The 12092-nt window shown below is 43.2% G+C and overlaps 1 protein-coding gene across 5 annotated transcripts in view; it reads right to left on the bottom strand.

Moving 5' to 3' along the window:
• Positions 1-484: 484 nt before the first annotated feature.
• Positions 485-12092, bottom strand: part of LOC113020186 (transmembrane protease serine 9-like) — a 61475-nt gene continuing 49867 nt past the window's right edge. For all 5 annotated transcript variants that reach the window (XM_080300067.1, XM_080300066.1, XM_026163944.2 and 2 more), the window contains exons 7-10: positions 10712-10883; positions 2240-2493; positions 2004-2101; positions 485-1276 (exon numbers count right to left, since the gene is read on the bottom strand). In XM_080300067.1, the coding sequence (XP_080156193.1) occupies positions 974-1276; positions 2004-2101; positions 2240-2493; positions 10712-10883 (827 nt within the window). In that variant the 3' untranslated portion in view covers positions 485-973. The remainder of the gene's footprint in view (positions 1277-2003; positions 2102-2239; positions 2494-10711; positions 10884-12092) is intronic.

Consider the following 12092-nt stretch of genomic DNA (forward strand, 5'->3'; position numbering starts at 1 on the left):
TTATTGTTTTTCCTTCAAATTACACATTTGTTTTCCACTGCAGTTCAATAGTTTGAGTACTTAGCGTTGTGGCCCAGACACGAGGTAGACGAGGAACAGCCCGATCATCATCCTGCTCCTGAGAGCTCCAAAATATGTTTCTTTAAATCAGATTAATTACGACTGCAGGATATGCCATTAGCAGTATTTGTGTTACAATTTTGTTAGAATTACACAACACTCCTGAAAATGAATGAACGATTTAGAAACACCATTCACCGTTATTACCTCAAATATATAGATATGTATGTAACAAGTGCAGATAATGAACTGCTGGGATAAATTTTCATGTTCAGTGCAAGTTTAAAGGAATTCTTCATTTTTATACCAAAGTTTAGCTCCGACGCCTGGTGCCACCATCACATTAGAGCAGGAGTAAAGTGAACATAAATAATAAAGACATGGAGCTGGAAATCAGAAGAAAGATCTTCTTTACAGAATAAAAAATTATTAATCGGTTTTATTCATCACTCGAGCACATGGGCATTAGTTCGAATAAAAGACAACTTAAATTTGGTGGGAAAGTAAAACTGTTTGCAAAAAAGCAGCTACCTGTGCACAGGTACGTAGTTGTTCATGTTATTCATCTGCAAGTCGTCTGGCAAACATCTTGTCAAGTCTGGGGTACGTATATAATCATAAACAAGTGTACAGTACACACTATGGGTCAGAATTCATGATAAAAATGCTGCGCCTCAAAAATGATATGGCACGCATTACACAACTAGCTTAATTTTCTTGGTAGTGGTACACTAAAGTTACCCTTAGCTTACAGTAAACCTGCCCAAACATCACCACTGAGCTCTAGATAACCGATTGAGGCAGAATCAAGTCAAAGATTAGCAGGCACAGCTTTAAGCCTGTAAAGTCTTAGAGTCAAAGCTTGTTCACATTCATTTGTGTCCATCACATCATGTCGATCAAGTCAAACTCTCTACAGGAAGAGCTGGAGACAAACGGTGAGGCTGAGGAGATGGAAGAAGACAAAGATGAAGGAATGAGCAGGATGACCCCCGCTGCTTTGTGATACGGGGCGTGAGGTAGTTGTGGTGGTGTTAGAGGCTGGAGACAAGAGGGTCCCCAGCGTCTTCGTCAGAAAGGCATCAAAGGTGCTCACTCTGGTGAAGGTCATGACTGAGCTTCGTCTCCTCCTGGCAGAGGAGCTTGGATCTGTTAACACGACCGCCTGGAACCAAGAGCCGCCCTGCTTACACATCAGCGGGCCGCCAGAATCACCCTGAACATACGGAAAGGGTCAGTTATTATTATAATCTATAATATTCTACGTATGATGGTTAAAATGCCTTAATCGTAACCATTGAGTATAGGTTGCAATGGAAATATTAAGCCGTCTACACATAATTCACTGTGAGTTTTTGTTTCTCCCGCACGCTGTGAATGTATCATTAATATTATCAGTTGGTGGTTGTAGCTGAGATTCAGAGGTTTCTGTGGATACACACATGCCAATATTTATATAAAGAAACTTGACTGCACAGAGGTTTAAACTGCAGCTAAGCCCCTTTGCGCTTGGCCTCAAGACATATTACATTATTTATCGTGTTTCACAATATAGCCAAAAAATATCACAATATTATATTTTCCTTGTATTGCCCTAGTCAGAGCATTTCAGGATTCATTTTGTTTTGAAGGTGCTCTTCAAATCTGACCACTCAGCTTCCATATTGAAATGGGCACCTAATTTATGTATTTTCTAAACTATAGGTCATCGGGACATAAAATCTACATGTACACAGTCATCAGTCAGAGCTGCTAAAAACACTTTAAAATCTTCCAGCTAAAGGTTTAAACAATTTTAAAGAGTTTTATTCAGTTTCTGAACATTTGGAGAAATCAGAGAACTTTGTTTAAAGCTTTGCTTCTGAAAAGCAGCTAAATCCAAGATCCAGAATAAACAACATGTCAGCAGACAGTGTTATAAGAAGAAGAATCCAGTCATTTACCTGCTGCAGTGCAAACACGTCTGTACAGATGCTCTCACTCGATGATGAGTTCCCACAGTTTACCACCGAGGTCTGAAACTGCTGCATAACTTCCTCAGCTAACATCATGAAAGATAAGAAAATCCTGATGTTTGACTAAAGAAACTGTAAGTGCAGTGGTCCACATGTGTAATCTGAGAGATGGACTGGTGCAGAGTCTGGGCAGAACTCTGTCAGCCTTCATGTTGCTGACTCACCTCCTCCTCTTCCAGGACTCCAACCGGCCGCCCAGCACGCCAAGCCCTCGGCGAAGGTTCTCCCGTTGTCCAAGCAGATGGGCTGGATGTAGTCGGTCAGGGTGGGCTGGGCAGATAGACGGAGGATGGCTATGTTGGTCCCGGTCGTGTTGCTCAGAGTGATATTTGTCACATTCAGCGTCACCTCAAAGGGGTTGGATCCATTTAGCTTCAGACGCCCCAACACGACAGTCCACTCGGACGCTACAGGGGAGCTGTGGGAGGAACGAAGCACACATACATAAACTTCATCAGCTTCAAACAAGATCTACACCTTTACGCTCAACTTCATGGGACCCAAGTTTTACAGATTTGAACTCGTTATGTCAACCTGTAATGGCTGTGTTAAACCTCCCCACCTTTCTTCAAGCATAATTTGCAAACACAAGCTGGGGAGAAGATGAGCCATATAGAAGGGAGCATTCCTGACATCAGTGTCATCCATGCAGAACTGACATTAAGTCAGCATGAAATACTGACTTAAAGAAATGTAACTGAGGAGTGGGGCTGGAAGTGCAATACAAAGGTGCTTGCTGATTCGTAGCAACTGTGTATAGACTAGTGCTTAATGCATACTTTTGCTCTATTTTGGGCCTAAAACGTAGCCTATGCATGTGGCCCGCATCTATCGTTCATACTCATGTATGGTGGGTCTGAGTTGTTTGGTAATGTTGCTGCTGAAATACTAGCTCTTGATGGAGTTTGTTGATTCTCTTCCTGTAGATGTTGAAAGGGCACTGGGAAGAAAAAGTAACCAGAAATGCATAGGAGAAAACAAAGGTAGCAAACGAGCCAATCACAGTCATTCCAGTCTGAGTGAAAGCATAATCATATTTCTATGGAGGTGTACATCAGGTTATGCTGTAAAATATGATATACCTACAGACTACATTTAACACAGAAGTATAAGTGGTTCTTAGAGCAGGACATCATAAAACACTACCTGTATAATACACTATACCTGGCTAATTTTTCAGGAGACAGACACTATCTCTACTTTCCTCTTTGCTAAAGCATATAGTTAGGGCTGGACCAGGTGACCCTGAATCCTCCCTTAGTTATGCTGCAATAGACGTAGGCTGCCGGGGGATTCCCATGATGCATTGAGTTTTTCCTTTCCAGTCACCTTTCTCACTCACTATGTGTTAACAGACCTCTCTGCATTGAATCATATCTGTTATTAACCTCTGTCTCTCTTCCACAGCATGTCTTCATCCTGTCTTCCTTCTCTCACCCCAACCAATCACAGCAGATGGCCCCGCCCCTCCCTGAGCCTGGTTCAGCTGGAGGTTTCTTCCTGTTAAAAGGCAGTTTTTTCTTCCCAGTGTCATCAAAGTGCTGCTCATAGGGGGTCATATGATTGTTGGGTTTTTCTCTGTATGATATATACATATTATATATGTACAATATAAAGCGCCTTGAGGCGACTTTTGTTGTGATTTGGCGCTATATAAATAAAATTGAATTGAATTGAATTAATTTATACCATGGATTACTCCAGTGGTTCCCACACTTTTTGTACTAGGCCCCCGTGTGTTTTACAAGAAAACGATTAAAAAAATACAAGTGAACTGCAATAAATTACAGGTAGTAATAAAATAAACTACTAACTCTTTTACGCTATGTCCACACCTACATGGGTATTTTTGAAAATGCAGCTGTTTCATCCACACTCAAACTGTCATGGCATTTTGAGTTTCTTATGTTTTGGTTTGATTTTGTATTATGGGTTATTCTTTATCTCTGTCTTGTTGATTATTATTATTTATAGTCTGTGGTTCTTGTGCCCTCGCATTTAGTATTGCTTTAGTCTTGTGTTTAGTCTGCGTCTTTGTGAACTGTTTCCTGTATTGTTTACATGAGATGAATTACAGAATGGCAGATAGAGACAAAATACTGTTAATCTGACTATCTTTTTTAAGTTTTACACGCTTACATACACACACGCAGTTACTGTCCCTATATTTAGAAAGGCAGAGGCGTCACGGTGTGATTATTTTACGTGCAGTTGTTTTTTCCTGTGTAATAATGTTCAACGTCTTGATGCATCTCAATCATCCAGGAAAGTAAGTCTCCAAAAGTTGATTCTGTTCATCTGGACGTAGAGTTTTGTGGGAGAAATGTTTCGTCATCATCCAAGTGACTTCTTCAGTCTCAGCTGACTGCAGGTTTCCCCAAATCTTATAAACAGTACATTTGCATCATAAGTATGCAAATTCTCTCAAAGACCGCTAAGGCCTGAAGTGCAAGGCTTGTGAAATGGGACGGTCTAGCCTCTGTTGCGCTGCCCAGGTTGCCTAGCAACCATGATACTAACAGCTGGAAACGTGTCATACAGCTGTGTTTGACAGAAATGAAGGAGAAAATCTTTTGTTCATTTGTTTGTTTCTACATGAGCTTTGATCATTCTCTGTAGGATTAAGCTCAGCTATTGAACGGCGTATATTTTAAAGTAAAGGCTTTAAAACCAAGTTAGTACAAACGTCACTAATGTCACATGACTTTGCCGACATGTGGCCAACAGTAATGTTCAATGTTCTTCGTTATTAAACATTTGCACATAAATAAGTGACATAATATTCAGCACTTAGTTTACAAAGTTACTCTTTGGGCGCCCCTCATCCGCCGTTTTTTTTTCAGCAAAATTATCCACACCCACCGCTGCGCTATGCATTCTGGGATACGTTGGGCTACGAAGTCTACACCGCCACAGCCTTAAAATTCAGGGAAATGAAGGACGCATTTGAGGGCCGCATTTCGAGCAGCCTTTGAATTGGGACAGCCTTTGTCGCGTCGCTGTGACGTAATCGGCCTTAAAATGCGGCCTTTAAGGCTGCAGACCCTGAATTGGGATACAGCCTATGTGTGTGTGTGTGGTTGTGCTCCGGGCTACAGGCACGTCAGGCTGTTCCTTCAGTGGGCTGGCTTCAGCCATTATGCAAATGTTTATAAGATTTGGGGAAACCTGCAGTCAGCTGAGACTGAAGAAGTCACTTGGATGAGTGACGAAACGTTTCTCCCACAAAGCGCTACGTCCAGATGAACAGAATTAACTTTTGGAGAATAATGTTCAACATTGCAATCAATACATTTTTCAACCGGGGGAACAAATCGTGGCAGGATCAGCCTGATGTTATTTGTATCCCACTGTAACTTTACTGTATAAAGAGCTAACATCTCCAAAATGTCAGGAGTAGTTAGTCGTTACAAGAAGTGTTTGTGAACTAAAAATCAAAAATGTGGGATCCTGTTTGTCTGTGATTTGAAGAGCCCAACATGTGCTCCCGACGAAGGAAAAACAATTCTGCAGGGGAGACCTACCGTGGCACTTGTGCAGGTGAAGCCAAAGGAAAAATATGCTTCAGCAGATTTTCTAGTCTTTGGCTTAGAATGAAGTCGGTTTGGAAACATATTCAGCGATGCTTCATCTCCTGCTTTGCGTTTGTGTGGGCGCCCCGTCCAAAACCTGTCCATTATGCTAGCAGTGTCCAAGCGTTCTTTTTTTTCCTTTTCATACCGCACCCCCCTGCAATGGCTCTGCACCCCCCTATTCCCCCCCCCTTAGGGAGTGGGCCCCACAGTTTGGGAAGCTCTGGATTAGTCTATGCCAGGTAAAAAGTGTCACATTTAACGTGAAGCTGGATTTAAGTAAAAAGTGTTTAAAGTCTCCTCCGCCCCCTCGTAGGGTTTCCCATGGCAAATTGGTCCTGAGTGAGGGACCAGACAAAGAGCGATTCATAAGACCCTTATGAGGAAAACATCCAGGGAACAGTTTACCCTGCCCTGGAGCCAGGCCCCGGGAGGTTGCCCGAGGGCGAGCGTCTGGTGACGGGGCCTTAGTCCATGGGGCGCGGTTGGGCACAGCCCAAAAAAGGGACATTGGCGCATCTTCCTGCAGACCCACCACCCACAGGAGGCACCGTCAGGGTTGGGTGCAATGTGTGCCGGGCGCCGGCCAGGAGCAAAGGCCCTGGCGGTCCGATCCGCGGCTACCAAGAATGGCAATTGGGACATGGAATGTCTCCTCTCTGGTGGGGAAGAAGCCTGAGCTAGTGCGTGAGATTGAGATAAAATAATTATTGTGGGTGATTTTAACATCCATGTAGATGCTAAAAATGACAGCCTCAACATGGCATTTAATCTGTTATTAGACTCAATTGGTTTCTCTCAAAATGTAAAAGAACCCACCCACCACTTTAATCACACTCTAGATCTTGTTTTAACATATGGCATCGAACCTGAACATTTAACAGTGTTTCCTGAAAACCCTCTCCTGTCTGATCATTTCCTGATAACATTTACTTTTACAATAATTGATTACACAGCGGTGAAGAGTAGACTTTATCAAAGTAGATGTCTTTCTGAAAGCACTGTAACTAAGTTTAAGAATATAATCCACCCACTGTTATCATCTCCAATGCCCTGTACCAACACAGAGCAAAGCAGCTATCTGAACGCTACCCCAACAGAGGTCGATTATCTTGTTAATAATTTCACCTCCTCACTACGTACGACTCTGGATACTGTAGCTCCTGTGAAAACTAAGGTCTCTAATCAGAAGTACCTGACTCCGTGGTATAATTCTGAAACACGTACCCTAAAGCAGATGACTCGTAATCTGGAGAGGAAATGGCGTGTCACAAATCTAGAGGATCATCATTTAGCCTGGAGAAATAGTTTGCTGCTTTATAAGAAAGCCCTCCGCAAAGCCAGAACATCTTACTATTCATCACTGATTGAAGAAAATAAGAACAACCCTAGGTTTCTCTTCAGCACTGTAGCCAGGCTGACAAAAAGTCAGAGCTCTTTTGAGCCAACCATCCCTTTAACGTTAACTAGTAATGACTTCATGAACTTCTTCACAAATAAAATTTTTATCATTAGAGAAAAAATTACCAATAATCATCCCACAGATGTAATATTATCTACAGCTACTCTTAGTACCATTGATGTTAAGTTAGACTCTTTTTCTCCAATTGATCTTTCTGAGTTAACTTCAATAATTACTTCCTCCAAACCATCAACGTGTCTTTTAGACCCCATTCCTACAAAACTGCTCAAAGAAGTCCTGCCATTAATTAATTCTTCGATCTTAAATATGATCAACCTATCTCTAATAATCGGCTATGTACCACAGGCCTTCAAGCTGGCTGTAGTTAAACCTTTACTCAAAAAGCCATCTCTAGACCCAGCAGTCTTAGCTAATTATAGGCCAATCTCCAACCTTCCTTTCATATCAAAAATCCTTGAAAGAGTAGTTGTCAAACAGCTAACAGATCATCTGCAGAGGAATGGTTTATTTGAAGAGTTTCAGTCAGGTTTCAGAGCTCAGCACAGCACAGAAACAGCTTTAGTGAAGGTTACAAATGATCTTCTTATGGCCTCTGACAGTGGACTCATCTCTGTGCTTGTCCTGCTAGACCTCAGTGCAGCGTTCGATACTGTTGATCATAATATCCTATTAGAGCGATTAGAACATGCTGTAGGTATTACAAGTACTGCGCTGCAGTGGTTTGTATCATATCTATCTAATAGACTCCAATTCGTGCATGTAAATGGAGAGTCCTCTTCACACACTGAGGTTAATTATGGAGTTCCACAGGGTTCAGTGCTAGGACCAATTCTGTTTACATTATACATGCTTCCCTTAGGCAGTATCATTAGAAGACATAGCATACATTTTCACTGCTATGCAGATGACACCCAGCTCTATCTGTCCATGAAGCCAGATAACACACACCAATTAGTTAAACTGCAGGAATGTCTTAAAGACATAAAGACCTGGATGGCCGCTAACTTTCTGCTTCTTAATTCAGATAAAACTGAGGTTATTGTACTCGGCCCTGAAAATCTTAGAAATATGGTATCTAATCAGATTCTTACTCTGGATGGCATTACCTTGGCCTCCAGTAACGCGGTGAGGAACCTTGGAGTCATTTTTGACCAGGACATGTCCTTCAACGCACATATTAAACAAATATGTAAGACTGCTTTCTTCCATTTGCGCAACATCTCTAAAATTAGAAATATCCTGTCTCAGAGTGACGCTGAAAAACTAGTTCATGCATTTATTACTTCCAGGCTGGACTACTGTAATTCATTATTATCAGGATGTCCAAAAAACTCACTGAAAAGCCTTCAGCTAATCCAAAATGCTGCAGCAAGAGTCCTGACAGGGACTAGAAAGAGAGAGCATATTTCTCCTGTTTTGGCTTCCCTTCATTGGCTTCCTGTTAAATCCAGAATTGAATTCAAAATCCTGCTCCTCACATACAAGGTCTTAAATAATCAGGCCCCATCTTATCTTAATGACCTTGTAGTACCATATCACCCTATTAGAGCGCTCCGCTCTCGCTCTGCAGGCCTACTTGTTGTTCCTAGAGTATTTAAAAGTAGAATGGGAGGGAGAGCCTTCAGTTTTCAGGCCCCTCTTCTGTGGAACCAGCTTCCAGTTTGGATTCGGGAGACAGACACTATCTCTACTTTTAAGATTAGGCTTAAAACTTTCCTTTTTTCTAAAGCATATAGTTAGGGCTGGACCAGGTGACCCTGAATCCTCCCTTTGTTATGCTGCAATAGATGTAGGCTGCCGGGGGATTCCCATGATGCATTGAGTTTTTCCTTTCCAGTCACCTTTCTCACTCACTATGTATTAATAGACCTCTCTGCATTGAATCATATCTGTTATTAACCTCTGTCTCTCTTCCACAGCATGTCTTTATCCTGTCTTCCTTCTCTCACCCCAACCGGTCGCAGCAGATGGCCGCCCCTCCCTGAGCCTGGTTCTGCCGGAGGTTTCTTCCTGTTAAAAGGGAGTTTTTCCTTCCCACTGTCGCCAAAGTGCTTGCTCATAGGGGGTCATATGATTGTTGGGTTTTTCTCTGTATCTATGAAGCGCCTTGAGGCGACTTTTGTTGTGATTTGGCGCTATATAAATAAAATTGAATTGAATTGAATTGAATTGAATTGAGAGGTACCAGATAGATATAGTCAGGCTCACCTCAATGCATGTCCTGGGCTCTGAAACCAGTCTCCTGGAGAGGGGCTGGACTCTGAACCTGAGCGGTGTTTTGTTATTGGACTTAACGAACACCATGTTCGAACATAAGAGTGTCCATAAGTGCACGTGGCACCAAGACACATCTGGTGGTAACCCCTGAACCAAATGGAGGACACCTGAGGTGAGGGGAGCCACCAAACTGAAGGCTTGGTTAGCCTGTGGAACTCTGGAGGCAGCTGATAGGTACCGACAGGCCAAGCAGAATGCGGCGCGGACAGTGGCAGAAGCAAAAACTCGGGTGTGGGAGGAGTTCGGAGAGGCCATGGAAAAAGATTTTTGGACTGCCTCGAAGAGATACTGGCAAACTGTCAAGCGACTCAGAAAGGGAAAGCGGTATTCTACCTGCACTGCGTATAGTGCAGGTGGAGTGCTGCTGACTTCGACTGAGAAAATCGTCAGGCGGTGGAAGGAATACTTCAAGGACCTCCTCAATCCCACTGGCACGTCTTCCGTGGCGGAAGCAGAGTCTGGGGACAAAGGGGATGACCCGCCAATCTCTGGGGGCGAGGTCACTGAGGCAGTTAACTTCTTGGTGGCAGAGCCCCTGGGGTGGACGAGGTCCGCCCCGAGTTCCTGAAGGCTCTGGATGTTGTAGGGCTGTCTTGGTTGAAACGTCTCAATGTTGCGTGGATATCAGTGGCAGTACCCCTTGACTGACACCCACTGGGGTGGTGGTCTCCATCTTTAAAAAAGGGGAACGGAGGGTGTGTTCCAACTCCAGGGGAATCATACTCCTCATCCTCCCTGGGAAAGTCTATGCCAGGGTGCTGGAGAGAAGAGTTCATCCATTAGTCGAACCTCAGCTACAGGAGGATCAATGCGGTTTTTGTCCTAGTTGTGGAACACTGGACCAGCTCTTTATCCTCTCGGCGCATGGGAGTTTGCCAAACCAGTCTACATGTGTTTTGTGGACTTGGAGAAGGCATTCGACCGTGTCCCTCGGGGTGTCCTGTGGGGAGTGCTCTGGGAGTATGGTGTGTCTGGCCCTTTGCTACGGGCCATTTGATCCCTATACGACCGTTGCAAGAGCTTGGTCTGCATAGCCGGCAATAAGTCTGACTCATTCCTGGTGGGTGATGGGCTCCGCCAGGGCTGCCCTTTGTCACCAATTCTGTTCATAATTTTTATGGACATCATCAGTTGTATCATAATCTAACCCATTGGTTCCCAAACCTTTTTGCTGGGCCCCACTTTGTTTTACGAGAAAACTGTTCGCGGCCCCCCACCACCTAAACATTATTATTTGTATCCCACTGTAACTTTACTGTATAAAGAGCTAACATGTCAGGAGTAGTCAGCAGTAGTAGTCTGGAACCAGAGTCAGGTTCCAGACTCTGGTTAGATCAGAGTCTTCAACCCCAGTGGCAACTCACCTTGAGAAACAGTTGGCGTTGCTCAGCACAGAGTCCAAGGCCACCAGAGTCCCACCACACACATGACTTCCATTCTTCTGCAGGCTCGCCATCCACGGCCATGAGCCAGCTGTCGCCATTGAGGTTCCTCCCAAAATGCCAGAATTCTTCGGAGCTTGTCCACAGAATATCGCTAAAGAGAAAAACCAGAGGCACACACAAAGAAATGTTAAAATCTTTAACTATCATTTCAGGTCAGCAAGTTTAGACTTTATGAAAGCACACAAGTTCATCCTAGGATGGTTTTAGAGGTAAAGAAGCTACTTGGGTGTGAGGTGAAACACTTTTAAAAAAACAAAACATTTTTATTTAATGTTAAAAAATAGCATCTATCACTGGAGAAAATGTGATTTTTGCCTGTGTATACTATCAGTTAAAGTTCTTAGAAAAAATGAATCCCAGTAGTTGGAGACTGACGGTGTTGGAGAGTAATGGAATACATGTACATTTTTAAAATAAAAAATATGAGTAACTGTATTCCGTTACAGTTACCATTTAAAAAGGTGGTACTAAGAATACAGTTACATTGTTGAAATAAATGGATTACACAGCGGTCTTCTCCTGTTTCATATGTTAGGCTATGCCCTCTTTATTTTTGGTAATTCCACACCAGTGGAAACCTAAACAAAACACGCATTAAGAGGCTCTAATGCCTGGGTCTCAATCTCACGGCCCATGTCACCCCTACTTTACCTTTACTTTTAAGTATTATTCAAAAAAAGCTACGAGCCCGACATGAACCCGACGTATTAGCCAGAGGTCCCTTTACTACGGTTCAGAGCCGTGGACCATATTAGCATACTAGTTTTCTACACGAGATTGCTGCAAAAAGTGCAGCCTTACCTATTGTCCACCATGCTGTTACTCGTTTTATATTAAGATTTAAACATCTAGTTGGTGTTGGTGTGGTGAGTAACCTTCAGTAATAGTAATAAATCTCACAGCAATAGTACACTCATGTAGTTGACATGAGTGTACTATTGCTCTCTCTGCTAGGACTAAGCACTTCACTCTGTTTCAGTTTCAGTTGAAACTGCTTACAGAGCAGAAGTGCAACCGTTAGTGAGAGACTGCTAGCTACTAGCTTAGCATAAACAGGAGGAAAGAGTTGATTGTGGGCTTTAACAAAGGCTGACATCCCACATCGGAGGGTCAGCAGGACAAAATTCCCAGGCATCTACATCAATGAAGGGCTTTCCTGGACTCTGAAACCCACACACCTGGCCGAGAAGGGGCTAAGCACAGCAAGCACTTCCTCAGGAGGTTGAAGTAAGTGAGGAACTCTTCCTCATCCTTGCTGCCTTAGGAGGAATCACTTCCTTAGAAGGCTTTTACCGAAGCA

This window comes from Astatotilapia calliptera, chromosome 4 (genome assembly GCF_964374335.1).
Source record: "Astatotilapia calliptera chromosome 4, fAstCal68.1, whole genome shotgun sequence".
NCBI classification, from domain to species: domain Eukaryota; kingdom Metazoa; phylum Chordata; class Actinopteri; order Cichliformes; family Cichlidae; genus Astatotilapia; species Astatotilapia calliptera.